The sequence below is a fragment of the Theileria annulata genome, chromosome 2 (genome assembly GCF_000003225.4).
Source record: "Theileria annulata chromosome 2, complete sequence, *** SEQUENCING IN PROGRESS ***".
NCBI classification, from domain to species: domain Eukaryota; phylum Apicomplexa; class Aconoidasida; order Piroplasmida; family Theileriidae; genus Theileria; species Theileria annulata.
Window position 1 is genome coordinate 1,042,358 of NC_011099.1, and position 24,469 is coordinate 1,066,826.

The window sequence follows — 24,469 nt, forward strand, 5'->3', positions numbered from 1 at the left end:
ATATAATTGAATTTAGATTAAACCTAGTTTTAGGAGTAATTAAGGTATAATTAGGAGATAGTTAAGGTATAGTTCGTGTAGTTGAAAATGACCATTTGCTTCTGCGGGCAGTTAAGGAGTGAAAATACATCAAAATGTCCAGGGTATAATATGAAAATTTAATTATTTTTAGGGCTCAGAGGGTTAGATACGTTGAAATAAGAGAAGACTGTGAACATTGTATGGAGTGTGAGTTGTGTCAAGGATACTATACCAACATTGAAGTTTGTGAATGCTGTGAATGTGATAATTACGGAAACTCATGTAACTTGAGATTTGAGAATTTTAAAAGACCAGAATTAGAGAATAATGGAGTATATAGACAAAATGGACTAGATTGTGGATGTAAAAGGGTAGAATTTCAAGAGGAGGGAAAAATGTGTAGGATTTCAAATTTAAAAAATCAAGTAAAAAACAAGCCCCTAAGATTTTGTAAAAGAGAAGTAAGTTGTCTGATGAAGAAATTAAATAATATCATATCGGTGTTTCCTCTTTCGAGAGGATGTGAAGATACTGAAATAATTGCCAAGCCTATAAAGGCTGGATATAGACCTGCAAATCATCTTAAAGAAAAAGTACCAGTAATCAAAATATCAACGCCTAGAATAAATAGACAAAATAGAATTAGATAAAAAAACTCAGAAAAAGTACAGAAGTATTAAAAAAGAGGACAAGTGGCAGATGGTGTACTTGAAAATTTGGACAGTCCATTCACACATTTATTAATTTAAGAATATAATCATGATGATAAAAATTTTCCTACTTATTTTAGCCTTCAATTTTGGTTTAGCAACTGATGAATTAGAGTGCGTTGGGTACTCACTGGATTCCAACATAAGGGATACAAGAATAAGAAGTCTAAAAAAAATAAATTTGTTGGTAGTTAAGGTTTCTGACCCGAAAAAGTACGTTTTGGGAACAGTAAAAATAGGAAACCTTGTTGAAGATGGAGATTGTAAATACAAGTCAAGGCACGTTGTTGTTGATACCTCAAAGCCTCAAAAAATCGTCAGGGTGTTAACAGAATATGGGACCGAAACCAAAGTTTCAGAATATGTGGAAGTATCTCCAAAAACTTACCGTGTTCTAGAGAAGACTTCCTTTGATTTAGACTTAAACGATGAGTATCTGCATGAAAATGTGCACAGCTATTTTGACCCAAACCATGATGTTAGAGTTATAAAGGCAAAAGACGAATTACATGACCATAAAATAGGACGGGTTACCATTAACGGCCACGTTATTGATGATATACCAGAAAGTCTTGAAAGGATAGTATATATTTGGGACTCAGAAGAAGGAACCAGACACCTCAAAATCGATACACATTTAAAAGATAATAGAATAGTTTCAAGCAAGTTTGAAGAGGATTCTCCAGGATCAGGAAATTTCATAAAGAAAAAAACCTGTGGAAGTATACTAAATCCCTACGGTTGTTGGGACGAATTCCTTGACTGGAAAAATGGAGCATCTCTTTGAAAGTTTAAATTATGTTTTATTCGCATCCATCGCATCTCGATGTAATTTTAATAATTTAATTTTTTACATGTAACATACTTGATAAATTTATTAATGTAATATTAAATTCATGAGAGAAGTTCCTTCCATACCAAGGGATTCAGATTTTAGAGATTTAATTAAGGATTCCATACCCTTTAAAATCTCAGGTATATTTAGTCATTTTTAATCTCTACACTATCTTATTTTTAATACTAATTTATCACACTATTTTATATTTCACAGGATATACATCTGATGATTTGGGCTCGTGCCTGGAAGAATGGAAACCAGAACGTTTGAGTTCTATCCTAAGCGAAAGAAGGGTTTCAGTACACGTTTCAAGTGAACCAAACCTGAACTTTGTGGCTAAAAATTTCAAGTACGAGTACATGACCTTTTCTGACCTGTTTTGGCGGATTAAAGAATCTCAAAAGTGTTTAAACGGAGATCGTGAGTACCTATACTACAGATCATTGGGTGAACGTCCGAGAAAGGACCCATCGAACCTCTCGTCAGTTCACCCTTATCTGGAAGAGACTTTCAAATTACCAGCTGAAATCTCACGAATACTTGATGACTCTTCATCAAGTATCCACTCGACAGTTTTTAGAATATCGCAACCTGGAGTAGAACTCTGGACTCATTACGACGCTCTGGACGTATTTTGTTTATTTATTTTAACCGTATTTTTAGAATTTTCTGGTTCAGATTCACGGGAGTAAGCTCGTTATTTTGTTTCCTCCATCTACATTGCATAAGCTGTCAATAACAGACACCTCCTCACCTTACAGGGTATGAATTATTCTTTTATGATTTTGTAGAATATTTGCAAACTGGATATGGACAGTGCCAATTCTGAGCTTTTATCAGCCTATAAACTTGCCTACAAGACAGTTTTGAACCCAGGAGATGTCCTGTTCATTCCAGCAGCATGGTCACACGGTATACACTCGCTATTTCCAGAAGGTATTACAATATTCAAAAAAAATACCGCATCAAATTATATGTAATGATATAGTAATATGTATGTTTAGATGATTCTGAGGAGATTAAAACGTGTATCTCAGTAAACTTGTTCTTCTCAGACGGTCAAGTTGAGTACGCAAGCAAAAACGTCTACGGCAATGAAGACCCAGCACCAATGAAGAGAGCATGCGATCTGCTCCAAAAGGATTTTTTAAATCTTTCACTTCAACTACCGGTTCATCTCCAGAAGGCGTTCTGGAGCAAAGTCGCCTCAATTTCACTTCAGTATTTAAATAATCTCTAATTTAAAATTCATTTTAACCATAGTCGTTAAATCACTAATATGATTCTCATCTTTTTAAATAATCAGTAATCGACGTATTTAAGAAGTTCGAGTATTTTTGAGAGAGGTTCAGAGTTTGATTCACGCATATACTCTGGAACATGGTACTGATTTGAGAACCTTCTAGGAGTTTTGAGGTTTATCCACGCATTCTTTACCTTTTCCCTCATCTTAGCCTCAGCTTCAGTTAGCGGGAAATTGTTGTTTGAAAGGCTATGGATGTTGGCGAGGGTCTCGAGATCCTCGAAGTTGTCGGAAAGTGTGTAGACCCAGGTACCATTAAAATTCTCAGCTGGGTAGTCATTAAGCTCGTTTACATTTGTGCTAACACTTGAAATGTTGGTTGCTTCGTTTTCAGGGCTCCCAACCACCGACAGGTTAGGGTACTTGTTGACGTCAATACCAGCAGCTTTCATGATCCTGCAACTCTTGTAATACTTGTCCTGCCAGTGTTTGGCCTCCTTCCAACCATCGTCAACTTCAGCCTCAAGTTCTCGGGTGAGTTCAGCGTGAGAGTTTACCAGCTGTTGGCACTGTTCGTGGGATTCACGGAGTTGGTCATGGAGAACGGCAACTGCCTCCAAATAGGTTTCTCTCTCCCTCTCAAGGTTGAGAGTCAATTCCACGAGACTGTTATCGTTTATCTGCAAATTTATTAGTCACACATTTAAAGTGAATGAAAATATAGCTGAGTATATTCTAACCTTGGCAGATAAATCATTAGAATTTTCAGAATAGTTCAAATTCGTATCTGAATTGGCATCTCCTTTGTACTCATTGAAATTACTATAAACTGGGCTATGTCCGTGGTAACTATCGAAGCTCAACGACATTTTGGTGTTTAGCTTAAAATACTTCACACATTTTAATTAAAACGGTTTAAATAGAGAAAAAACCAAGCAAGCCAAAAACGGGTTTAAAAATTCTATAATTTACAGCCAAATTAATTAAAAATTAGCGCAAAACTTTAAAATCATGCCCTGTTATAAATTAAGGGCGAAATGCCATCAAGTGCACATTTAATAGATTCATGTCTATATAATTTTAAAATGTAAAAAAATTAATTTAGATAAATCTTAAAACAATTCATGTTAATTTTAGTGCGGTAACTTCCAGAGTCCTCAGTGAAATGAGCACCAACGTGGGTTCCCGCCTAAAGGAAGGCACACAGACTAATTTCGGTAGTTTGGTTGTTCCTGAGGTTCCGAAATCTCCTACTTCGTACTCTTTACAGTTTCCGGTAAAAAAAACGTGTGGGTATTCGGAATCTTCGGTAAGGTTGAACACGTCCATCTCGGAGTGAATCCTACGTCGTTTTCAATTTCTTAGGTTATATCACAATTAGAATATATTAAATTATCTCAGGATCGAGATATCTTAATTTAATAGAAATGTGTAGGATAAACTTACGGAAGGCTGTCGGTTCCTGTAGGAGCAATGCACCTTGATCTTGCAATGAGCTTAAGTGCATCTATAGTCAATGAGTTCAATAGGATTTACCAAGTTCTGATAGTCTACTGAATTTACACATATCTTCCACTGTTTGGCCTGATACTCCTAGAAATCTAACCTGATCAATTATAAATTGTGTTGATGATACACCCTTCCATATAACTAGCTGAATTATTGCATAAATAAAGCTATTTAATAACATACTCCGTCAATTGAGAAGAAGTATGGGTTGGTTGTGGACCTGAAAGTCCCATATCTTTTACTATTTTCCATCAGAATCGGGTTAATTACTTGCTGAGGCAGGTTACTGTTGGTTGGATCCATTGGCCCTAATTGACGATTTGTAAACTTTGAAATTAAAAAAAAAGTTTAGTCAATTATTTTGTACTATCCGTAGTACCTGGCATAAGATCAACGTTAACTGATGAGGCCAATTGCGCGTAGAAAATGTCCGATCTTTCCAATGACCTATGATTGTATTAATCAACTCAATCTAATCTTACTAATAACTAAACTGAAAAAACATACTCAATATCACATCTTCCTATTCCATTCCCTGCCACTACTAGTCTTACTAATCTTTTGTTATATTCGCTATTACTAAAATGAGTAAAATGAAATTTAACACCTACCATTCTCCAAGTATAAAGTTTTGCAAAAGTAACAAACTCTTGTAATTGAGATCTTTCCCGCTTAATTCTAGCCCTAAACAAGAGTAAAGAAACTCGTTTTGTTTATAATTACCGCTAGTGAGTGCGATAAACTTCTCCTCGTCCTTTATGTTGTAAAGTGCCAGTGTATCTGGAACTTCCGGCAGAATGTAATCCTCAGTAACAAACTTGTTCTCATCATTCATGTATCCTCTAACTGCAATCACCTAAATTATTTAGCAAAGAATCTAAAAATAAAATACCAGTCCGGATACGAATTTATGAGGGTTCAAACAATTTCCTACAAGAACTAAGCGCTGCGTATGGTCTTCTAGGAATAAGTAATCATCATCATCTGTATATTCCAATCTTTGCTCAACCTAAATCCAAAATTTCCACATTATCATTTGTTTATTTCATACCTTAATATCGAACTTTTGTATATATTCATCCAAGGGTGAGGGATGATTCTTCATTTGTTTAAAAATTGTCCCTATAACTACACACTTTCCCTAAATTTATCATGTTAATACCTTTTTTTCAAATTAAACTACACACTATTTTCTCACCTTAACATAGTTGATGGATTCCACCAATTTATAGGCTTCTGGATCAGAATCATCAATTTTTACATTTGTCCACCTTGTTTTTATAGTTTCAAGCAATAATTTTTTTAGTGATTGGAGCTTTGACACGCTTCGAAGGTAATACTGACTTTTGTATCCTTCTCCTGTCGTAATGAATCTTTCTGAGTAAGATTCCACAAACTCACAGTCAAGTCTCTCATTTCCCATGTTTTCAAACAAATTTAACTAAAATATACAATGACTACTATACATTTATGTGTATGGTGTATAACGTCAACACATTTAATTTGGTTTAGACTCTGGTTATTTCTTCAAAACTTTATAAATTATAATAAAAATTATTGCCAAAACCAGCATTACTACGGTGAGGTACATGAGAACTCTGGTGTAGAATTCCGATCTTCCGATAGATGTGATGATATCTCTGGTTTCATGTTGTATATTTTGGGTTTCGCTTATCTAAAAACATTTAAATTTTAATTATTTCAAATTTACTTGCTTACCAGTTGTTTTGTTCTCACGATACTATCTCTTTGGTTGAGTAGCTTAGACATAACATTCGCACCGAGCTCGTTTGTATCGTTTAAAACGCTGAATTAATTCAATAAAATTTTATTTCTTACCTTCTAGATTGTGCTAAATTAGATAGTGATTCGTCAAGTGCTCTGGACTGTTGGAGTAGGTGTGTTCTATCTCCGTATTCTTCATCTCTTTCCGCATTAATGTACCAATCGTTAACATTATTCATAATATAATTTACTAATTTTATTATACAAAAATATATTTAATAATTACACATTAGTGGTGGGTTGAAACTATAATTATTCTGGCTTAAGGAACATGTAAGGTACGTAATGTATGTAGTATACTGATAGATCATAATACTAAAACTAATTATACATATATTATGATTAAAGATCCATGTATATAAAATAATAATTAAATATAAGAATATAGAGTATTATATAGAAAAATTTGAGGTATTTAAATATAGTTAGCCCCTAAGGGCCACAAAAATTGCAATCAAAACTTGCGTAATGAAAGACGGGAATTGGAGTAGTTTTCAACTAGCAATTATCGCGCATCCGCTAGGCGTCACTTGCAACGAAAATGCCCCTTCCGCAAGGATGGCCTTCCTTTCGACCTTCAAAATACCTACCCCCATTCACCACTCAAAGCGGTACCCTTACATACACATCTGATATCACTGAATATCAATTATTTATATGATTAATGTACATAAACTTTTAGAAGCTACATTTCTTTAAACTTCTTCTCTGAGATGATTACAATTTTTATAGATATTATTTCACAATCCAGTTATTTTACAATTTATGGTTAATCTTCTTCCTGTAGCCTCCAGGATTCTATCAGCTCCTACACTGGTAACTGATTTCTGAGTATATATTATTAATTTTCAAATGTGTAGAAACGTCTTAGTAATTTATCATGCCTAGAATTAAGGAAGGAGATCCAGGAGGCTTCCAGAAAGAATCTTAGAATGAATGTTATTTGGAACCAATTTATGTACGAAATATGCGAAAGGGTCTCCAAATACTCCGATTCATCAAGATTTGACGATATTAATAGTTTTGATAAGGTCGATAAATTCACGCCAACCGATATATCACTAATCTTCTCTTCATTTTCTCATGTGAGAAGAAATAATAAACAGTTTTACGATTTTCTATTACAGGTAAATCTTACCAGTTTACAACCAAAAACATTTATTTTTAGTCAGTTCTTCGAGATGTTGCAAAATATACAGTACGAGATATCGCAGTTCTGTACAATAGTCTGGCGAAACTTAGCACTTTTAACGAGTTTGTGTTTGATAGCCTAAACAAAGTATTGATAGAGAAGTTGACAAACAAGATCTCTGAGAAGGTAAATTTAATGGATTTATATTATTTTTAGGATGTAGCACTTCTTTTGAATAGCTTATTGGATCTTAGAATTTGTAACCTGAAGGAGATATTTGTCAAATGTTCCCTGATTCTGTCGAGCAGAATTAAGTACATCGAAAACCCTCACACATTAACACTTTTACTTTATTCATATTCCAGATTAATAATTCTAAAGGATAAAGATAAACTCAACAAGCCGAAAAACTTAAGCTCACCTTTAGAACCCAAGCTAACTCCCATAATAGCAAATGATTATGAACACATTATACTATCAGATGTTATCATTACACTCCTATCAAAATGCTCTGATGTGCTTTTGACAATGAACCCTACTGACTTGTTATACTTATATCGCTCTTATCTAAACTTGTTATTCAATTCTACATATGTTGATGAAACCAATGAAACCACCACCGAAACCATTTCTTCAAACGAACTGAATGTAGATGGGAGAATATATAATAATATCCTCAAGTTTTACAAGCTGAACAACCAAATATTACAAAATAAGTTGGCCTTTCAAACACGCGAATTGATCATCCTATATCATCTTTTACAAAACACAACCAAAAGGATGATTGATGACAACGACCTAATCACTTTCGCAACTCAGGAAGAGATGAAAAATTTAAAGAATGTAATTAAGGAAGAATTAATATACAGAATAAAACAAATGTCAGTTATCGACTCTATGAATTTTATAAATCTTTTGGATCACTCAGATGATAGTCTAGAATTGGTGTTTAGGAGACTATGCGACAAGTTAAGCAGAGAACACCAGTGGGAGACATACACACTCTCACAATTGTTAATGGTTCTGGAAAAGATAAAGGCGAGGAATTGTATAAGTGAGGATTCTAGGAATCTGGTTGCGGTTTTAATTTCTAAAACCCCTAGAATTTTGAAACTCAGTGACCTTGCACTAATCTCAGAGGTTTCAACCCTTTTCGGCATAAAATCTACTGCTTTGGAAAGAAGACTGTCAACAATAGAGTGCAGATGTGAAAATCTAACCGAGAACCAGATTTATACTTTCTTCCATACATTTGTATCATTAGGATTTCTACAGTTTTTAGATCCCATACTTGAACACCTCTATCACGTCAGGGATCCAAATGCCTCAGCTGACTTACTTTTGGATGTTTCAATACTAAAATTTTTATCGCTAAAGAATATAAATGAAGATATAATAGAACATTTAGAAAACAACTTAAAGAACGTTGACCTATCTTACATAAAGTTGTTACTAACTGGCTTAACCACTCAAAGCATTGATATTTTTGGAACACATGAATTAAATTACATCAGTAACCTAAAGAGAATTAGTTTTAATGACATATACAGGGAATTTTCTGATGATTTTGAGGAATTTGTGGCAAAACACGACCCAAATGTTAGATTAGGCAAAAATATCGTAGTCAATAATATAAACCTACCAATGGCGGTTGAAATAAATAACAAACAAATTGCAATAGTATTACTATTTGACGACTTTTATAGAACAAATAAAAAAATGCTAAAACTACACAAATACGTACAACTCAGGCTGTTGAAGCATTTGGGAGTAGGTTACATGTGCTTTGATCTAATAGACTATTACACAAATGAAAACAAACCAAATCTTTTGGCGAATTTGCTCAAAAATTTGTATAATGAAGCAAGTGGTGTGGAAAAGGTAAAGGAGCACTCACAGCCAGATTCCAACGATAAAGTTGGTGTTAACGTTATCATAAAGGAAAGAAATTTAAAGAAAATGAACAACTTCAGCAGATTTAAATTAATGGTAGCAAATTGTTAAATTAATTTTTTCAGATTCAATTATATATACATTGACATGTGTGTTATGTGGTACGCATCGCACACCTAGTTATTTTCATTTATTCATCAGTACTGTGCTTCCAAAAATTTAAATTCTAAAACTTTGAAATGCGATAAAAAACACAATTTTAATAGAATTTTTAAATATTTAACTGTGATTCTTGAGAAAACAGAGATTTAATAAAAATTTATCATCTATATGATCCAATGATATTAAAACAATGGAAATTACAAATATTTATTAAATTTAAATTATAATTTACCAAAATTTGGTTAATTTAAATGCAGATTTACACACTAACTTTTATAAAGCAGTATAGTAACCACCTGCCGTGAATTTAAATATTAATAATTTCAATATACAACAATGGGAAAGGCAAAGACGGTCGAAGAGAGATACCAGAAGAAGACACAACTGGAACACATTTTGCTCCGACCCGATACATATATCGGAAGCACAGAGCTAAATAATCAGCAGATGTGGTTGTACGACGAGGAAAAAAACAGAATGGTATACGAAACGATAGACTATGTACCAGGCCTGTACAAAATCTTCGATGAACTCTTGGTAAATGCAGCAGATGTGTACGCACGCCAACTAAGCGACCCGACGCTAGAAAAAATGACCTGCATTAAGGTAACAATTGACCGCGGAACAGGAGCAATAGTAGTATATAACGACGGTGAACCAATACCAATACAAATCCACTCTGAGCATAAAATGTACGTGCCGCAGCTTATTTTTGGAGAGCTTTTAACGAGTGATAACTACGACGACTCGGAGGAACGTGTGACTGGAGGAAGGAACGGGTTCGGAGCTAAACTCGCAAATATATTTTCAAAGACGTTTACAGTAGTTGTAGGAAACAAGAAAACCCATAAGAAGTTTAAAATGACTTGGTGTAATAATATGACCAAGACAAAATCTCCAGCACATATCGAGTCATACACAGGCCCAGATTTCGTTAAAATAACATTCATACCCGACTACTCACGATTCAACTTAGAGGAACTGGATGAAGGAACTTATAGAGTTTTGAAGAAAAGAGTATACGATATGGCAGGTACACTTGGAGTCAAGGTATATTTAAATAATGAAAGGATAAAGGTAAAGGATTTTAAAGACTATGTAAACCTTTACCTACCAGAGGATGCAACAGAAATTGTAAAAATTTACGAGAAGATGTACCGTTGGGAAGTAGTAATCAGTTCATCGGAAGATGGATTTAGACAGGTCTCTTTCGTGAATAGCATAAACACATTAAAGGGAGGAACACATGTTTCACACGTAGTTGACCCCCTAGTACAATCGTTAACCAAAAAAGTTAACTCGAAAAATAAAGGAGGAATAGAGTTAAAGCCTAACCAGATTAGGAACCACATCTTTGTATTTATTAACTGTCAAATAGTAAACCCATCATTCGATTCACAAACGAAGGTAATATAATACAACTCCCAAATATTTCCAAATGTTATTAATTCCCATATAAAATGAATTTATATAAAATGAATTTATAGGAAACTTTGACTACGAAGATAGTAAAGTTCGGTAGCAAGTATACAATGTCAGATAAGACACTTAACCAAGTTCTCAAGAGCAAGATCTTTGATAACATCATCAGCTGGTTGCACGAAAAGACAAACATTGAGTTGAAGAAGAAAATGAAGGTGGCCAAAGGTAACGATAAGTTGTTTGGAATCCCAAAACTTGAAGATGCAAATAAAGCTGGAACGAGATACGCAACAGAATGTACACTAATATTAACAGAAGGAGATTCGGCAAAAACATCATGTCTGGCAGGGTTGTCGGTTGTGGGTAGGGACAAATATGGTGTATTCCCCTTAAAGGGTAAGCTGTTAAATGTTCGTGAAGCTTCTTACAAACAGCTCACCCAAAACATTGAAGTACAAAATATACTTAAGATTATGGGTCTTGACATTACAAACAAACTGAGACAGGATTCATCAGGCTTGCGCTACGGAAGCATTATGATAATGACAGATCAAGATTATGATGGATCACACATTAAAGGACTCCTGATAAACATGTTCCATAACTTTTGGCCCAAACTGATACAGTTCAACGGATTCATAAAGGAGTTCATTACACCAATTATTAAAGTAACAAACAAGTCTAATAACCAAGTCCACTCATTCTTCACAATTGAGGATTTCAATAACTGGAAACAAACAGTTGACATTTCAAACTATAGAGTTAAATACTACAAAGTATTTTTTATTTTTTATTTATTAATTGAAAAATTTATACATGTAATAAATATTATAGGGTCTGGGTACAAGTAGTGATAATGAGTTTAAGGAGTATTTTGGAAATTTGAACAGGCATATAGTGGAGTTCAAATACGTTGATACCGTAGATGACGACTCAATTGATCTAGCCTTTAGTAAAAAGAGGATCGATGATAGGAAGAAGTGGATCCAAAATTATGTGCTGGGTACTACAGTAGATCACTCAATAAAGAAACTACGTTATTCAGATTTCATTAATAAAGAACTTATACAGTTTAGCATATACGACACTGAACGTAGCATACCGTCGGTGATTGACGGGTTTAAGCCAGGTCAGCGTAAAGTACTGTTTGGCTGTTTTAAGCGTAACTTGAAGAACGAGTGCAAAGTTGCACAACTTACAGGGTACATTGCAGAACATTCTGCTTACCACCATGGTGAAAACTCGTTACAACAGACAATCATAAACATGGCACAAGACTATGTAGGCTCAAACAACATAAACCTACTCCTTCCATGCGGACAGTTTGGTAGTAGGAAAGAGGGTGGTAAAGACGCAGCAGCAGCTCGTTACATATTCACAAAACTCTCACCTCTAACACGTTACATATTCCTACAGGAAGATGACCCGATACTTGACTACCAAAATGACGACGGCCAAATAATAGAACCATACTACTATTTGCCCATAATACCAATGGTGTTGGTCAACGGAGCCGAGGGTATCGGAACCGGTTTTAGCACCTTCATCCCCAGCTATAATCCAATTGACATAATCGACAACATAGTAAACTTCCTAGACAACAAGGACATGAATGACATGATCCCTTGGTACAGAAATTTTAAAGGAACAGTGACTAGGAACAGTAAACTGGGATATGACATTATCGGTAACTATGAATTGAACCATAGCATAAACCAACTTGTGATCACCGAATTGCCAATTAACCGCTGGACAAATGACTACCGTGAATACCTAAACTCAATAATGGCTACAAATAAGGAAGATGAAGGGTATATTACGGATTACGGAGATTTCAGTAGCAACGAGTTCATCAAAATTAAAATCAAGCTTAACGACTCGGGGCCAGATATCACCGACGATATTGAAAAGGTGTTCAAGCTTAAAACCACAATTTCAACGAGCAATATGATTCTTTTCGACTGTAACAAGAGAATTAAAAAGTACAACGGTGCAATTGATATTTTGAAGGATTTTATTACCACCAGAGTTAAGTACTATACTAAGAGGAGAGAGTACATGATAAAACAACTCCAACTCCAACTACAGCAGTTATCTAACCAGATTAGATTTATAAACATGATCATAAACAACGAACTTGTGATCTTTAGAAAATCAAAGAAACAGATTGTAAGTGAGCTCAAAAGACTTAATTTTAACACCTACAAACCAGAAGAGGAAGAGGATGAGGAAGACAACGATATTGAAGGGTTCAATTACCTCCTTAAAATGTCACTCCTAAGCTTAACACTGGATCATATCAATAAGCTTAACAACGAATACAATTCTAAGCAGGTCCAACTCAAGGAACTTATAAACACAACTCCAATCCAGCTATACAAGAAAGACTTAGTTGTTCTGAAGGAACAACTTGTTCAGACAAAACAGTACAAGCCTTACGACAAAAGGGTTAAACTACAACCAGAACCCATTGTTTCAGAAAAGGTCCCAGAAACCAGACGTGTTCCATCCCTAAATGGCACTACTCCCTCGACTAACGGCCTTACTCATTCAACTAATGGAATCGCAGTCAATAATTCTATTCCTCATGTGGATATATTTGATCTTACTGAACTTGAAGAAGTGGATATGGAAAAAGGTGATGAAGTTTATGGATCATCACAGTATGAGGACAATTTCCAGTTATCTCAGTTGGAGCTTTCTCAAGTCAACCCAGAAGAGTTTACACAATCTAATACCGAAGATTCATCTCAATATATCCCTGAATTCTCATCGCAAACTAGTGAAAAGGAACCTAACCCCCTTGAAAAGTATAGCACATCTCTCCTTGATAGGCTGAACAAAAAGTACAATAGCAATGTGTTGACCAGCATAATTAATACGGATGAAGAAGCCAAAACACCCCCTAGCAAACCTATACCAAAACAAGTAGAAAAGACCCCTGCAAAGTCTTCAACCAGTAATTCCGGAAAAAAATCAACAAGTATTAAAAGGAAAATTAGTAGCAAGCTGATTTTAAGCTCAGATGAGGATTCCACACCACCAAAACCTGCTAGGAGAACTAAAAAACCAAAGAAAATAATAGAAGATGAGGATGAAAGTGAATCAGAGTTCGAACTCGAAGATGATGACGAAAGTGAATTCGAATTGGACGATGATTAAAGTGACTACTGGCGTCAACGCACAACACACATTTTAAATTTTATAATTTATATTTTATGTACAATATATTATTATCAAGTAATTTAAATGTGAATGGAAACACACAGTGAAGTTTTCAAAAAATTAGGTACACATGTGACATGTGCATTGCAAGAAGTTGGAGCCCAGCTCAAATTTCACGCAAAACATGCAACAAATGAACTCGTGTCAAATCTAGATAATTTTAAAACACCCTTTTGTGGCAAATTAACCAATGAAATGAACTGCTCGCTGTTTCAAGAGCCCAACTCTAACACATTAAGACAAACTCAAGTAAAAACGTCCGGAAACTATAAATTTGGGTTCGAAATAAATTTAGTTCCACAAGATCTAGGTGTTTTATCCGTTTCAGTATCAGGTGCTGACGTTTCTTCATTCAATTTCACATGGAGACGCGTTCTATACTCCTACGAGTGTCAATTGGACCACGTTTCTGGTCCAACATACAAGCTCACAGCAGATGATGTGGGCACAACAATCGCCGTAAAGTGTAATTTGAAGGGTTCCGATGAGGAAGCTGAAGCTGAGATAGGGCCAATAGACATTGACGTGAGATCTAAGCGCTTAATACAGGAGGCTCTTATAAACAACACTTCAAGACATCAGCTTTATCTGGTTGAAGTTAATTCTGAAAAGGTACAAACAGGTTCAGACTACAGACATTTTATACTATATTTGCTCTCAGAGGAAGTGGTACTTAAACCAGAGGATAACTTGGCATTTAATTTTAGAACCAAATGCAGATTTGGAACAGATTACCCAAGGGTGACCTTAGACCTTGAAGATGAACTTAAGTTTTACCTTGAATTTGATCAAAGTTTGAAATACACACTGAGGGTATACAACAAGAATCAAAGAGATTCTGTGGTCTTGATGATTAGGGTATTTCACAGCAGAGTGCTCCTAAACAACTGCTTTGAAAACAATCAAACTGAGTTAACTAGGGACGGAAGGCTGGATCTAATAGTAAATAAGAAAACCTTTAGCCTAAATTCGGTGATTCAGAGGCAGGCTATGGATTTGTCGAATTTAATTTTGGAAAACTCAAGACTTGAGCGTGAACTCGAAAGGTCGAAGCAAGAAAAAAGCTTTCTGGAGCTTGAAATGAAGAACACAATTCAGGTATTTCAGGAGCAAATCGCAAAAGAATCAGTTAACTCGGTTCCAGAATCCACTAGATTGAGGGTGCACGAAGAAACTTCTCGGCATCCCGGAACTAATAAATTCCTTTCAAGACAAACCACTTCTGCTTCTGGATACTCTGATGTTGAGCCAAGTAATAATGAAAATCAAGGATTATATATGGAGCTGTTTAGCAGGAACGCATCGTTAAACGAAAAACTAAGCTTACTAACAAAGGAAAATTCAAGTTTGCATGATCAATTAAATAATCAAGTAGCTGAAAAGAATAGGCTTGAAAAACAATGTAAATGTGTATTGAAAGATTATGAAAAGATGACCTCAGAAAATGAACAATTGCTATCTAAGATGGGGGAGCTCAGATCGAAAATTAAAAAGTTATCACTTTTAAATTCAGAATATAATGGTTGATTAATATACCTAATATATATATTTATAATATTTAATGTCTAGTTCCGAAGAAGATTCTAGTTCTGTTGATAATGAAGCTGATCAACATGAGAACAAGGACTCAACTGATAACTCTTATGATTGGAAACTTCTTGAAACTGAATTACCAATAAGTATTCATAAGAAAGGGAATGATTTTAAGTCAAATTTGGTCTACAAACCTCCTGGTTGGTCATGCATCTCACCAGACCCTAAGATTCTTGAGTTTTCTATTCAAATAATTTCAAACGGAGTTATTTTAGAAACAGTTAAACTAGGTTCGAAGTCTCACTATATTCTTGGATCATTGGATGACTGTGATTTCGTTTATAAAAATCCCCAGGTGTCAAGGAAGCACTTTGTACTTCACTACACAAGGAGTAATAGCCTCGTAATCTACGATCTAAACTCAACAACTGGAACTACAGTAAACCATAAGCAACTTTTGCCAGAGAAATACTATCTACTATCCCTAGGGGATCAGATTAGAATAGGGAAACCTGGTCTAAGCACCAGATCATACATCATTACTGGCCACTCGATATTCTCAGAAGTCGAAGATGTTCTCCAAGAAAAATTAGAATCAATGAGAAAAAAGAAAAAGAGCGACGTTGACAAGGTAAAGATAATGAAAAAGATAGAAAAAGAACTAGAAAAGGAGCTGAAAATAACAAAGGTCGAGGAGTCGTACTACGACACGAGCCTATTTTTGGATGAATACGACGAGTATTTGGACGAAAATCCAGAAAGGCACAAAAGGAAACAGACTGTAATGAAAAAATCTGACATTTTGTTAGCAATTTTAAAGCTACAAAAGAGTGAAATACAAATTTTGAATAATTGGTACACAGTTCTCAAAGACGCAACTCCCGACAACTATCAATTATCTAAAGAGTCGGCCTCTAAAATAGATTTTGAACTTGAGAAGGTTAAAAAGAAACAATTAAAAGAGGATAAGCTAAATTTTCAAAGGGATTTGGATAGAATCAGAGGTGAATTAGATCACAATTTCAAATTGTTGCGTGTCGCATCATACTGAAAATTTGCTGATCTTTTTTTCCACCGATGCGTCTCACCTTTTTTTACTGTACTAACTGTAGCATACATTTTAATTGATCAAATATCTAAATAAATTTTACATTATAATTAATTATAAAAATTATTAACTTGCACAATCAAGGATAATTTTTAGCATCAACATACAAGAAAAGCTCGATCCTACACTAAGGAATCATAAACAATTTTAAAATCCTTCGAATCGTAATCAAAATTAGAATTCGAAGTAAGTATTAACTAGAGTTATATATACAACGTCGTAAGTATGTCGTGAAAAGTGAAAGTACAAGTGTTTAAAAGTAATATGGGAACCTTTGATATTATAAACCCATTTTAAAACTAAAATATTTTACTTTCATTTAAAAGGGGGCGTAACGATTTTACTTATTTAGTGTTGTCTGTGTGTGGTATAATTTGTAATATATGTGATTGTAAATCAGTAATTCTAATTAATGAAATTTTAATCATACCTGATTTTTAAAAATTTGTTTTTTAATTACTTCCTTATCACATTTGTTTTCATAAACTCTTCTGTAGGATGAGAGAGATCGTACACATTCAGGCTGGCCAATGTGGTAACCAAATCGGTGCCAAATTTTGGGAAGTCATATCTGACGAACATGGCATAGACTCAGTAAGATGATCATACTATTAATTAACCATTCTTCTAATTATTATACAGCTATCTAATACTAATAATACACATAAAGATTGAACTAGATAGAATTTTTATTGAAAATAAATAATAGTCATAAGAATTCACACATTTTGGATTTGCTCATTTATGCTTTTAGACCGGTATATACCATGGAGACTCAGACCTTCAGTTGGAGCGCATCGACGTCTTCTACAACGAAGCCACAGGAGGAAGATACGTACCAAGAGCAGTTTTGGTAGATTTGGAGCCCGGTACTATGGACTCAGTAAGATCAGGCACCTACGGAGAGCTTTTTAGACCAGATAACTTCATCTTCGGACAATCAGGAGCAGGAAACAACTGGGCTAAAGGCCATTATACAGAGGGAGCTGAGCTTGTAGACTCAGTCTTAGATGTCGTTAGAAAGGAAGCAGAGAACTGTGAATGCTTACAAGGATTCCAAGTAACACACTCACTTGGAGGAGGTACAGGATCAGGTATGGGAACATTGCTGATCAGCAAGATCAGAGAAGAATTCCCAGACAGAATCATGGAAACCTTCTCAGTATTCCCAAGTCCAAAGGTCAGTGACACTGTCGTCGAGCCATACAACGCAACACTCTCAGTTCACCAGCTCGTCGAGAACAGTGATGAAGTCCAAGTCATAGATAACGAGGCTTTGTATGACATTTGCTTCAGAACACTGAAGCTCACAACCCCAACCTACGGAGACTTAAACCATCTGGTTTCAGCAGCAATGAGCGGTGTAACCTGCTCACTCAGGTTCCCAGGACAACTCAACTCTGATTTACGTAAATTGGCTGTTAACTTGATCCCATTCCCAAGGCTCCACTTCTTTATGATCGGTTTCGCACCACTCACCAGCAGAGGAAGCCAACAATACAGAGCTCTTACAGTGGCAGAGCTCACCCAGCAAATGTTCGACGCCAAGAACATGATGTGCGCCAGTGACCCAAGAAGAGGACGCTACTTGACGGCATGTGCAATGTTCAGAGGAAGAATGAGCACAAAGGAAGTTGACGAGCAGATGAGCAATGTTCAAAATAAGAACAGCAGCTACTTCGTCGAGTGGATCCCACACAACACCAAGTCCAGTGTTTGTGACATTCCACCAAAGGGACTTAAGATGTCCGTTACCTTCGTAGGTAACTCGACAGCGATCCAAGATATGTTCAAGAGGGTTTCTGAGCAGTTTACAGCTATGTTCAGGAGAAAGGCTTTCTTGCATTGGTATACTGGTGAGGGTATGGACGAGATGGAATTTACAGAGGCAGAATCTAACATGAACGACCTGGTTTCAGAGTACCAACAGTACCAAGAAGCCACAATCAACGACGATGAAGATCTTGACTACGAATGAATGTAATAATATTATTGATTAATGGTTAGTAAACAAATACTAAAGGAAAGGAAAATTTTAAACTACACAATGACCTTCGGATCGCTAGCTTTTGTTTTGCTGGTTACTGTTCCGACCATCGTCATTTTGTACTATACAAGGTCAAAAATCTAAATTGGTTGTTTTTGTTCAAAAAATTCTGTAAACATGGTTCCTGTAAAATAATTCTGTAAATTAAAGGTTTAAATTGGTATTTCTGTAGTTTGGTCGACTACAACCAACGGGTAATTCTTGAATGTTCCGGTATTCGAACTCTTCAAGATTAATTTGATGTATAATTTTACGTATTTTTGTTATTTAGAATTCTGCAACAACAGCTGAGAAATGTGTGGAATACGTTGAAAAATCTGTCAAGTACATGTCATGTTAGTGGTGTCGTGGAGCCGTTCAATTCAGTCTGTAGTTTTTATCATGAAATGGAAGATCATAAAAGACATAAAATTTCTGGGCTAAACTCACCCAAAACCCATGATAAAAAATCACATTCGAGAAGTAATTCCAACTCCATCCCATTCACGGTCATTTCAAACAAAAACTTTTCGATCAACAATCACAGAAAAAAACGAAGCAGACACGAATCTGGCATAAAAGTAACCTGCATCAACTGTCAAGCAGTTTCAATTTATCAAATCGGGGACTACGTCAAATGTAGTAAGTGTAACAGTTCCAAATTCAGCTCCTAAGCTGCTATTTGCTTAATCCAGCTTTAACAAAACTAATAATATTCACACAAATGGTTTTAATAAGTAAAATCACACGCAATGGATACAATAGTTGAGTACATGAAATATTAGTACATTTTAAAAGTTACATTGGATGGTTCTCGTCAATTGGCTCCGTGTTACAAATGAGTTGCAGAAGCCACTTCTTGAGCATCGGCTCCTCCTTCAAGCAGGGATAAAATGACGGATCACTGAAAAATTGTTAATTTTCAAGGACTAACATTTTCCTCAAGGGTTCCGGTAAGCATTTACGGAGCGCGTCACGCGCCCTCGTGTTATCCGATAGACGCAAATATGACCTTACGATGTGCTTCAGGATCCTTCTGGATGGGCTTTCCAGAAGTCCCATGACCATATTGTTTAATACGGACGTCACTGCATAGAAACGCTCTGCGGTAGCGCAAACGTATGCGAGGCCTCGGTCATCCATGAGTATCTTCTGAACTATGAAAATCGACACCTAATATTAATTTGTTATATTAAATACATGTATTTAGTGGTTTCTATCTCTAATCGAGTATCCACCAGAACTAATATATATATATATATATTATCTAGGGTTTACCGTCTTTGAAATGTCAGAGCCCGTCTCCATTATCCTCAGACATAGGGGGATTATTTCAGTCTCAAGTAAAAAAACTATGACCTCCTCGTCATCACTCTAAAGGGAATATAATTTTATGGTAATTACCTTCACGAGTGCTCCTATAACCCCAAGGCAAGTAAGCTTGAGGTACTCTATTCTTCTGCTCTTCGAGGCAGTGTTGAGAAATGGGTACAAAAACAAAGGTATGTGAGCTAAGGCGAATTATACACATTTCAAGTTACCGCTTAGAAAATGTTGTCTCGTTTGTGGGTGTGATGCGATACATTGTAAAAGCGATAGCGAGTTTGACGCCTTGGTCGAGTCGGCCATTGAAATGGTCAAAGGATACAGATAATGGCTATATACATCAGTTAACTTAATATAAACTTACTAAACAGAAACAATTTCATACAAAAGGGTTGCTACAGTACCAAATGAGTGCCAAAGTAGAATTGCCAAATCAGGGTAGTTTTCGCGCTGCTTGCTTAGTTCTATCAGGGCATACTCTCTTTTTTCTGGTATTGACAAATCTAGAATTAGTTGGTGCAACAATTGTGGTAGTATTTTTTCGTTATTTTGTTGGAGTTGTGAAACCACTGGCCTTGAGGTTGATACTATTGACATTTGGTGGTTTAGCATTTGCGAATCCGTACGGAGGGAGTTTAAAGACTCACTGGATTCAGGCATATAACTGAAATTGCCAATGGTCATTTTTGAAAAAATTGTTTCATTATTATGTATGAAATTTCGAATGTTACAATTACACCCAATATGGCCATTATTTAAAGTCTATTATATAACTAATTTCGATTCTCTTCTCAGTTTATTTTTTACTTAAATTACTTTTTATTTCATTTAATTTATATTCTAGTTAAAGAATCTTATATTTTTCAATAGTTCTCAACATTTTCTCATCCTCAGTACACTGAGCCTAATTACACCTTAACTTATCTACTCAAACATATAAATTTTAAATTTCATCATATTAAAGCTTTTTTAAAACATTAGGAAATAATTTTAGTAAATTCAGCCTCTACAAGTAGTATGATATTGCTTTTGTAACAAATAGTCTCAGCTGGTTTGACACTTCCTGGACCTTTTTCCTCCTCTTCGGGTCGATAACAACCAGACTATTGAACACGTATCTTGCGACTGTCTTGCAGATGTTTTCCTTCACGTTCCCATCGAACCTTGAGTTGCAAATGTTACAAAAGTAGAACTCCTGAAACTCTTCTCTCCCAGTGCTCATATCGAAATTAGTTCTTTGGCTAATTTGTATGTTTTCGTAGAGTTCCCCTGTGTTACCATAGGACTCTGCTCCGTTGGCTGGGCTGCATTTGGTGCAGGTTAATCCAAGCACCTTTTTAGCTTCCCGTACCCACAACTCAGGGCTCACTTCCCAGTACTCATCCACGTTCCACCACAAGTAGTTAACTCCAATATTTTCATCATTGGAGTCTGTGAATGGGTTTGATCCAGTTGGTACTCCCTTGAAGTTCAGCAATCCTATTCCATACGGCTGCTTGATGTAATCCACTACTCTCTTTCCTGTTAAAACCTCTACTATTGACAGGCCTGCTCCCCAGGCGTCACTACTCACATCTATGGTAACTTTGCTCGCCATCTCATTATTTCTGTTCTTTTTTGTGTAGTACTCCAACAACTTCTGCTCTGGCGACTCGTACCATGGTGTTCCTCCTGTGAACTCTTTCGTATTCTCCATACTCGCAGCCCCTACACATTATTTAATTATATTTAATTAAACTAAAATTAATTATATTTAATTATATTTAAAAAATTACCCAAATCAATAACTTTAACATCAACTTTCTTAACGCCCTGGTCAAAGTACACGTCGAGAACTATGTTGTCTGGCTTGATGTCGTTGTGGCGTATTCCCACTGACGCGAACTGTGCTATCCTGTTGAGTGCTGTAATGCACCAATCCAGCTTGTTAAACTCGTAGATCGGTGTTATTTTCTTTGCAAAGTTACTGTTATTCTCAGACCTTATGATGTAGAAGAAGTCAGGACCTAAAGAGTAATATTGTGACAAAATATATTATACCTGTTAATTTCCTAGATATCAACACTGATTGCCCTGGATCTTTCTTGTCCAGATAGTAACCTAGAATCTCAACAGTTGGCCAGTCATCCTGTAGTATCAAAGATGAAGAGTTCTTAGACCTGGAGAATGCTTGAAACCTCTGGTACATGTAGAGGTGACACTCAATCTCCCTCTTTATACTCCTCCCATCTCTTATGTTACAGTCCTCCACAAGTTTTATTGCGGCTCTCAGAGCGATGTTTGAAAAGATTTTTGGGAGCCAATAGATGTTATAGACCTTCCTCTTCGATGAATTTTGGGATATAAGCTGTGTGCCCGGGTCATTCCACAGGCTAATATCCACGTGGTTGCTCTTAAGTCCTTCGCTCAGAGGACTTGTGAGCCTTATTGGGCCAACTCGGTCGTAGAACTGACGATAGTTTGAGAAATTTACGTGGACGTAATTCTCAATGTTACCAAGAAGCTCCAGTCTGCCCAGTTTTGTTATCTCCTTTTTAACTAATCTGGTCCCACCTCCAGAGTTGGTGATTCCAGTTACACTGTTATTAACTACATTTAAAATATCATTGTGTACTGCATTATTTGTTGCATTGCTTGTATTGGTTGTGGAATTAGAAGAATACATATAATGGTTTACTGCATTTGGTTTAGGTGTACAACTCATTTCCACTTCGTTTTGATCCAGTGGAACATCCGTTTCTTCATTTAGTTCATCCATCTCGCCCTTGTTCATATCCTTTTCATCATCGTCCGAAATTACAATGTGCTGGACGTTTGGCTGAAAGTCCGCGTTACTTTGTGCTTGGTTCACATCTTTTGGCAAGATTGGATGTCCGTGTTTTTGGTGCTTTTTTACTCTATATAAATTTAAATTATGACGATACTTAAAGCTCTCTGATAGAACACCTCTAACATTGGTTTTTCTCTTGATGGTTGGTCTTGAGGTTCCCTTCAGCTCATCAATCACTGGTGAGGGAACTACATTTGGATTTTCTCTGGGTTCAAGACCTTCAACCATTATAAAACTACATTTAAAATTTTGATTAAAACTACATTTACTGAAAGATTGAAATCCTATGAAGGAGTTTTTAAAATTGGCTCAAATTTGCTCAAAAGGTACTACATTAAAAACTATTCTACACATCCGATACCATTCTGAGTTAAAAAAATTTCTATTGCTACTCAGTTAAAATAATATTAAATAAAAGAGATTTTAAAATTTATTTTTGATAAAAACAGCGCAAATCATTAAAATTCCTCAATCGTTTTTGAACGCATTACGATAAATACTTTCGATGATTAAATTTGATCAAATTATGCATTTCCTAATTAAAATTTATTAAATTATTATGGATAGATTGGGAGTTACTTTAACAAATTCGTAATATTGATCAGTTTGCTAGCACACATTCACATGGCACAATGCTGTAACCAATGATTGTGCACCCCAAATAATTTAGGAAATAACGTCAAAAATATCAAAACTTATTTATTAGAATTAATTATGTCGATTTAAAAATTAAAAAACAGTTACATAATAGAGTTTTATGAAGAACAGTATAAGGTCACATACACCGAACGGAAATGGCACTGATGTGATTTAACACAAAAATTAGAATAAATTAGTGTTGTTTGAATATTAAATATTATGAAATTAAAAAATATTTTACTGGAAACTATGATGCATTTGTAATCTTCATCATGGAATCAGGTGAGAATTGCAACACACTCACTTCAGATACCTCTATTGGATTACAAATGGATTAAAATTAAATTAAAATATTAAATTATCAATGGTAATTATTAAAAATATTAATTGTATATCCCTACATTCGATTACCACAATTTAGAATCTACCTTATCCTTGTTTTGTTTATCATCTATCTCATCCCTTGAAAATTCTTTTTTGTTGAAAATACAACTAAATTTTATGTATCTCATTGTATAGAATCTTATTTAAATCACTACACAGTCACCACAAACATTTCTTAATTATCATTTCTTTTATTCATATTTTACCAATTTTATAACATTTCATCAATTTTAACATTTATACTTAATTATACATTTAATTTTTTCACTTCAAATTTGTTTTGGTTTATATTATTCTATTTCATTTAACTTGACTTACTCCATCCTTTGCTTTATTTGATCTCTTAATCCTTCTATAACTTCATGATACCTTCTTTATACCATTTATTATCAGTTTAACTTCGTTTTGGAACCAGTTATTCCTCTTCCCCATTTTTACACTTTTGAGCCTTCTAGTCTCACTCCACTCATTTAGTGATATACTAACGTTGGCCTCTTCGGAGCGCCATCAGAAAAAATTGGAACGATACAGAGAAGATTAGCATGGCCCCTGCGCAAGGATGACACGCTCAAATCGAGAAGTGTAAAACCCATTTTTTTTTAATTTTTATCTTTACTATACATATAGTATATGATTTAGAGTGACCTTGGTATAACCTTACTTCTTTTCATTCTTACACCTGA

The 24,469-nt window shown here is 35.2% G+C and overlaps 12 protein-coding genes across 12 annotated transcripts, besides 4 other annotated features; 7 read left to right on the forward strand and 5 right to left on the reverse strand.

Moving 5' to 3' along the window:
* Window positions 1–134: 134 nt before the first annotated feature.
* Window positions 135–671, forward strand: TA13365 (uncharacterized protein; the record flags this gene model as incomplete). Its single annotated transcript, XM_947152.1, has 2 exons — window positions 135–143; window positions 180–671. The coding sequence occupies 2 exons, from the start codon at window positions 135–137 to the stop codon at window positions 669–671; spliced, it is 501 nt and encodes a 166-aa protein (XP_952245.1).
* Window positions 672–780: 109 nt separating this feature from the next.
* Window positions 781–831: a sequence feature (Signal peptide predicted for TA13360 by SignalP 2.0 HMM (Signal peptide probability 0.993, signal anchor probability 0.000) with cleavage site probability 0.701 between residues 17 and 18).
* On the forward strand, window positions 781–1,518 carry TA13360 (uncharacterized protein; the record flags this gene model as incomplete). Its single annotated transcript, XM_947153.1, has 1 exon — window positions 781–1,518. The coding sequence occupies one exon, from the start codon at window positions 781–783 to the stop codon at window positions 1,516–1,518; it is 738 nt and encodes a 245-aa protein (XP_952246.1).
* A 109-nt stretch (window positions 1,519–1,627) lies between these two features.
* Window positions 1,628–2,809, forward strand: TA13355 (uncharacterized protein; the record flags this gene model as incomplete). Its single annotated transcript, XM_947154.1, has 5 exons — window positions 1,628–1,706; window positions 1,783–2,198; window positions 2,233–2,331; window positions 2,361–2,505; window positions 2,574–2,809. 5 exons carry the CDS (start codon window positions 1,628–1,630, stop codon window positions 2,807–2,809), a joined length of 975 nt encoding a protein of 324 aa, XP_952247.1.
* A 62-nt stretch (window positions 2,810–2,871) lies between these two features.
* TA13345 (uncharacterized protein) lies at window positions 2,872–3,681 on the reverse strand (the record flags this gene model as incomplete). Its single annotated transcript, XM_947155.1, has 2 exons — window positions 2,872–3,492; window positions 3,553–3,681. The coding sequence occupies 2 exons, from the start codon at window positions 3,679–3,681 to the stop codon at window positions 2,872–2,874; spliced, it is 750 nt and encodes a 249-aa protein (XP_952248.1).
* A 253-nt stretch (window positions 3,682–3,934) lies between these two features.
* TA13340 (DNA polymerase delta small subunit, putative) lies at window positions 3,935–5,744 on the reverse strand (the record flags this gene model as incomplete). The annotated part of the gene is made up of 11 exons (XM_947156.1): window positions 3,935–4,154; window positions 4,259–4,319; window positions 4,349–4,466; window positions 4,505–4,629; window positions 4,689–4,768; window positions 4,829–4,900; window positions 4,933–5,005; window positions 5,045–5,177; window positions 5,214–5,330; window positions 5,373–5,462; window positions 5,520–5,744. The coding sequence occupies 11 exons, from the start codon at window positions 5,742–5,744 to the stop codon at window positions 3,935–3,937; spliced, it is 1,314 nt and encodes a 437-aa protein (XP_952249.1).
* A 96-nt stretch (window positions 5,745–5,840) lies between these two features.
* Window positions 5,841–6,417, reverse strand: TA13335 ((SNARE-interacting) vesicle transport protein, putative; the record flags this gene model as incomplete). Its single annotated transcript, XM_947157.1, has 4 exons — window positions 5,841–5,996; window positions 6,041–6,128; window positions 6,161–6,296; window positions 6,333–6,417. 4 exons carry the CDS (start codon window positions 6,415–6,417, stop codon window positions 5,841–5,843), a joined length of 465 nt encoding a protein of 154 aa, XP_952250.1.
* Window positions 5,850–5,918: a sequence feature (1 probable transmembrane helix predicted for TA13335 by TMHMM2.0 at aa 130-152).
* Window positions 6,418–6,535: 118 nt separating the features above from the next.
* Window positions 6,536–6,666: a sequence feature (U4; Rfam:RF00015).
* Window positions 6,667–7,038: 372 nt separating this feature from the next.
* TA13330 (uncharacterized protein) lies at window positions 7,039–9,242 on the forward strand (the record flags this gene model as incomplete). Its single annotated transcript, XM_947158.1, has 3 exons — window positions 7,039–7,233; window positions 7,275–7,385; window positions 7,455–9,242. 3 exons carry the CDS (start codon window positions 7,039–7,041, stop codon window positions 9,240–9,242), a joined length of 2,094 nt encoding a protein of 697 aa, XP_952251.1.
* A 387-nt stretch (window positions 9,243–9,629) lies between these two features.
* TA13325 (DNA topoisomerase II, putative) lies at window positions 9,630–13,877 on the forward strand (the record flags this gene model as incomplete). Its single annotated transcript, XM_947159.1, has 3 exons — window positions 9,630–10,700; window positions 10,781–11,491; window positions 11,550–13,877. 3 exons carry the CDS (start codon window positions 9,630–9,632, stop codon window positions 13,875–13,877), a joined length of 4,110 nt encoding a protein of 1,369 aa, XP_952252.1.
* Window positions 13,878–13,970: 93 nt separating this feature from the next.
* On the forward strand, window positions 13,971–16,524 carry TA13320 (uncharacterized protein; the record flags this gene model as incomplete). The annotated part of the gene is made up of 3 exons (XM_947160.1): window positions 13,971–15,285; window positions 15,316–15,433; window positions 15,510–16,524. 3 exons carry the CDS (start codon window positions 13,971–13,973, stop codon window positions 16,522–16,524), a joined length of 2,448 nt encoding a protein of 815 aa, XP_952253.1.
* Window positions 16,525–17,079: 555 nt separating this feature from the next.
* On the forward strand, window positions 17,080–18,559 carry TA13315 (tubulin beta chain, putative; the record flags this gene model as incomplete). The annotated part of the gene is made up of 2 exons (XM_947161.1): window positions 17,080–17,175; window positions 17,336–18,559. 2 exons carry the CDS (start codon window positions 17,080–17,082, stop codon window positions 18,557–18,559), a joined length of 1,320 nt encoding a protein of 439 aa, XP_952254.1.
* Window positions 18,560–19,405: 846 nt separating this feature from the next.
* TA13310 (cell differentiation protein (RCD1 homologue), putative) lies at window positions 19,406–20,617 on the reverse strand (the record flags this gene model as incomplete). Its single annotated transcript, XM_947162.1, has 6 exons — window positions 19,406–19,511; window positions 19,542–19,780; window positions 19,886–19,981; window positions 20,012–20,118; window positions 20,149–20,264; window positions 20,298–20,617. 6 exons carry the CDS (start codon window positions 20,615–20,617, stop codon window positions 19,406–19,408), a joined length of 984 nt encoding a protein of 327 aa, XP_952255.1.
* A 322-nt stretch (window positions 20,618–20,939) lies between these two features.
* Window positions 20,940–22,991, reverse strand: TA13305 (uncharacterized protein; the record flags this gene model as incomplete). The annotated part of the gene is made up of 3 exons (XM_947163.1): window positions 20,940–21,640; window positions 21,709–21,939; window positions 21,974–22,991. 3 exons carry the CDS (start codon window positions 22,989–22,991, stop codon window positions 20,940–20,942), a joined length of 1,950 nt encoding a protein of 649 aa, XP_952256.1.
* Window positions 22,992–24,275: 1,284 nt separating this feature from the next.
* Window positions 24,276–24,384: a sequence feature (U6; Rfam:RF00026).
* The last annotated feature ends 85 nt before the right edge of the window (window positions 24,385–24,469 follow it).